This window comes from Podarcis bocagei (genome assembly GCF_964188305.1).
Source record: "Podarcis bocagei genome assembly, chromosome: 5".
Lineage (NCBI taxonomy): Eukaryota > Metazoa > Chordata > Lepidosauria > Squamata > Lacertidae > Podarcis > Podarcis bocagei.
This window is the reverse complement of record NC_138129.1, coordinates 7,358,864-7,363,494: the sequence shown is the minus strand read 5'-3', so window position 1 is coordinate 7,363,494 and position 4,631 is coordinate 7,358,864. Positions and strand designations below refer to the sequence as shown.

General features: G+C 52.0%; 1 protein-coding gene across 1 annotated transcript; it reads left to right on the top strand.

The window, feature by feature from the left end:
• Window positions 1-323: 323 nt before the first annotated feature.
• LOC308588121 (ammonium transporter Rh type A-like) lies at window positions 324-2,137 on the top strand. Its single transcript, XM_081196418.1, has one exon. The coding sequence runs from the start codon at window positions 372-374 to the stop codon at window positions 1,791-1,793; it is 1,422 nt and encodes a 473-aa protein (XP_081052544.1). The 5' UTR covers window positions 324-371; the 3' UTR covers window positions 1,794-2,137.
• The last annotated feature ends 2,494 nt before the right edge of the window (window positions 2,138-4,631 follow it).

Sequence of the window (4,631 nt, the reverse complement as noted above, 5' to 3'; positions counted from 1 at the left end):
AATAAGGTGCGCAGCCTGGGAGTCATTTTGGACCCTTATGTTTCCCTCCCCTTATGGTCTTGATCTATTGGCTACTTTTAAAATGAGGCTGCATTTTAAATTACATTTTAACCTGTATTTTAAATTGGTCCCCCCCCCCATTATGTTTTTACTGTGATTTTATTGGTGTTAGCTGCCCTGAGCCCAGCAGTGGCGAGGGAGGGTGGGGTATAAATAAAATTTATTATTATTATTGTTATTATCTGAAGCCAACAAGAATATGGCAGGCATTTTTAATTACTTCTGACTACAGCGCTTGCCATTGAACTGGCTGACCTTGTGGTTTTGCGTTCCCCTTTCTGCAGGATCTTCTTGGCGTCTCCTGCTGGAAGATGTCCAAAGTGTTCTCCACCAGCCTCCGCTGTCGGTTGCCTGCCTTGCTGTTCCTCTTCCAGGGAGCTGTGCTGGTGATCTTCGCCCTCTTTGTGACATACGATGAGCACACGGACGCCGCCAGCCAGCCTGCTGAGGCTGACCCATCCGCCAACCAGGTCTACGCCATTTTCCCCCTCTTCCAGGACATCCAGCTGATGCTGTTGGTGGGGTTGGGTTTGCTGCTGGCTTTCATGAAGGGCTACGGAGTTAGCGCCGTGGCCTGCAACTTCCTGCTGGCCAACTTCTCCACCCAGTGGGCCCTGGTCGTCCAGGGCTTCGTACACTACGGCCAACATGGGAGAGTCCACCTCGGCCTCTACAACATCCTCACGGCCGAGTTTGCAGCCGTGACGGTCCTCATCTCTGCTGGGGCTATCCTGGGTCGAACAAGCCCCATCCAGCTTCTTCTCATGAGCTTGTGCGAAATCCCTCTCTACGTGGCCTGCGAGTGGCTCATCGTGAGTTATTTCCAGGCAGTGGATGTCGGAGGAACCATAACCCTCCACGTCTTTGCTTGCTATTTCGGGCTGGGCACTTCCATCGCTCTCTACCGGCCGGGATTGCAGCTGGGGCACCCAATGGAGACTCCATCTTACATCTCCGACCTTCTGTCCTTGGTGGGGACCATGTTTCTTTGGGTGTTCTGGCCCAGTTTCGTGGCTGTCCTTGCACAACAAGGAGATGCCCAGCACAGGGCTGTGCTTCACACGTGGCTTACTCTCAGTGCCAGCGCCCTGACCTCCTTTGCCACCTCCAGCCTCCTGGAGGAGAAGGGGAAACTGAACCTGTGCCACCTGCAGAACGCCACCTTGGCCGGAGGTGTGGCCATTGGTGCGGTAGCAGACATGGTCATTTCACCAGCTGGGGCATTTGCCCTGGGAATTGTTTCCTCGCTAGCCTGCATCCTTGGGTTCAAGTACATGTCACCATTCTTGGCCACTAGAGTTCGCCTCCAGGACCAGTGTGGAATCCACAACCTTCACGGCTTACCAGGCATCATTGGCGCCATGGGCGGAATTGTAGCCATCTTGTTGGTGCCGGATGAGGCCTACGGACCTCGCCTTCGCCACGTCTTCCCTCAGCGTGGCCTCCTGCCACGGAACGTCACCCTGGAGGCAACCTTGGTGGGGCAGAACGTGGGAAGAAGCGCCACGCAGCAAGCTCTCCACCAGGCTGCAGGTCTCGGTGTCTCCATATTTGTGTCCCTTGTAGGTGGCTACTTCACTGGGTTGGTTTTGAAACTGCCTTTTTTAGCACAGCCGCCTGACCAAGTCTGCTTTGACGACGCTCTTTACTTCAAGATCCAAGAGACAACGGAGAACTCGAGTGTTGAGCAGGCTAGAGAGGAGCTCCTGGTGCCCCTGAAGGACAAAGCTTGAGGGTCTGTCTGCTTGTGCCTTCAAAGCAGAAATAAAACAGCAGGGTATCACTGAGTGGGAGAATAACATTTGTCATGGTTTTCCTGGAGTGCCGTGCTGTCGGGGCTGGAAGATTTGAAGGAGGACCACCTGCTTGGAGGCAGATGGGACAATTGACCCAAACACAGAGGTAACTGTTGAAGTGAGGGCAGCAAAAATGAACCTAAGAAGCTCAAACCATATATATGACTGGCACCTTTCTTTGGAGATTAAATCACTGTCCAGACTTTAACATTCAAAAACTTTACTTGCAGAAACTTATAGATGAATTACAACATAATATTTACAGTCACATGCTTCTCCAAGCATGGGTTTACAGTCTCTTCTTCTAACTTCCAAAACAACTGCATTTTCCTTTCTTTCCAGAGCTCAGCACTCAGTTTTCTGCATCTCAGTTAGGCCATGCCGTGCAGCTCCTATGAAATATTTCTGCTTTCACCTTCTCCTGCAGCTTAGCTCTCTTTTCTTCCAAGCAGAGAATAAGCGCTCCAACGCTCTATTCAACTTAGCAGTGTTCACAGTGGATTCTAAAACACAGTCATCTTGCTTCACATAAAAATGGAGTCTCTCCTTCACTAAACACTTCTCATGTGACCAGTGTTAGCCAATCACATAAGAACTGCTAGAGAACGCTCTAGAATTCAGCTACCAACCCATCAGATTCAAACACATAGTAATGCATGCAAGCATTTACAATTTCGGTGAATTAAATCACTATACTAAACAGTAGCACAGAGTTGTCAGCTGCTGGGGCATCTAGGTTGATTTCCCCTGACCATTTTAGCAGCTCCAAGATGAGTTGTTTTGGCCTCGCCTTCTCTTGGTCTAGATAAAATTACTAGGCCAGGGATTGGTAGCAGATACGGGTGGGCAACTTTTAGTTACCGCAGACATTTTTCATGGACATTTTTACTGTATTGGACTTGAAATTGCATACACACATACACACACACACCTGACCAGGTGTTAAGCACTTTCTCTCATTCCATCAACATCAGAGGCATGGTTGGTGGTGGGACAAGAGAGAGCCTTGGACCACATCAGAGAGGCTGAGAGTCCTGTCACCTGGGCAGACCAGGACTTCCACCCACACAGCCCAGACTCGTGCCCCAGGGAGCTCACTTTGGTGTTACAAATGCAGCGGTTTGACTTCACCCCTGGAGGCATACTCCACTGTATCTCAAGACAGACGGATGCCAACATACACATAGTCATACCTCGGGTTACAGATGCTTTGGGATGTGCGATTTCGGGTTGTGCTGGACCGGGTTACTTGAGCATGCACAGAAGCGCTGAATCGCAATCTGCGCATGCGCAGACACACGGGTTGCGGGTTGCGAACACTGCAGGTTGCGAACGTGCCCCCCGCACCGATCACGTCCGCAACCCAAGCATCCACTGTATATGCATCAGAGGGTGAGGAGAGTTGGGCGCAGTGTGTTGTGGATATTGAAAATTCGGCATGTGGTGCTTCGTCGCATGAGTGAGGAGGTCTTTGCGAGGGAGCGAAGCTTCCCACACTCGCGAGGCACCCCGGGGACTGGCCTGAGGACGCGTCGGCGCCCTGTCAGCGCTCTGGGAGATGCCGGGACGTTCCAGGTCCTCTTCGTGGAGCCAGAAGCCACCACCAAAAAGCAGAAGAGCTTCTGGAAGACGTACTTGACAACGGCGCCCCCCCCCCCCCGCTTGGCACAGGGCCACGCATGAGAGAAGGCCCGAGAGCGAGGCTGGGGAATCGTTAAGGCAAATAATCGCAAACAGACCCGAGAGCGGCCTGTGTTTGTTTTGTTAATTGTCAGCGTAAAATGCTGTGCAGAGCCTGACAAAGGAACACCAGCGCTGACTCCTCCACTTAGGGAAAAGAAAAAAGCATCGTTCTCTTGAAAAACAATCCCGTCTCCTTTCGAGGAAGGAGGCAACGGGGGGGGGGGGATGCAATGCCATGGGGAGGCCTAGGGGGAGCGAACCTCAGGAGTCTGTGTGGTATATGGAGAGTACCAGAGGGTACTGAGGTGGTGCGTCAGAGGAAGAAGAAGAGTTTGGATTTGATATCCTGCTTTATCACTACCCTAAGGAGTCTCAAAGGGATGCGGGTGGCGCTGTGGGTTAAACCACAGAGCCTAGGGCTTGCCGATCAGAAGGTTGGTGGTTCGAATCCCCACGACGGGGTGAGCTCCCTTTGCTCTGTCCTTGCTCCTGCTAACCTAGCAGTTCAAAAGCACGTCAAAGTGCAAGTAGATAAATAGGTACTGCTCCGGCGGGAAGGTAAACGTCATTTCCATGCGCTGCTCTGGTTCACCAGAAGCGGCTTAGTCATTCTGGCCACATGACCCGGAAGCTGTACGCTGGCTCCCTCGGCCAATAAAGCAAGATGAGCGCCGCAACCCCAGAGTCAGCCACGACTGGACCTAATGGTCAGGGGTCCCTTTACCTTTAAGGATTCTCAAAGTGGCTAAAATTCTCCTTTCCCTTCCTCCCCGACAACAAACACTCTGTGAGGTGAGTGAGACTGAGAGACTTCAGAGAAGTATGACTAGCCCAAGGTCACCCAGCAGCCGCATGTGGAGGAGCAGGGAAGCGAACCCAGTTCCCCGCTCTTAACCAATACACCACACTGGCTCACCCCAACTAGAATGGAATTGGTACCTATAGCACATTGTTTTACATGCGAAAGGCCCCCGATGTGATGCTCAAGGCTGCCCAGCAGAGATCAGAAAGACCCGTGTCTCAAATGCTGTAGAGACACGGCTGGTCAGGGGTGTCACATGGAAGAGGGAGCAAGCTTGCTTTCTCCTGCTC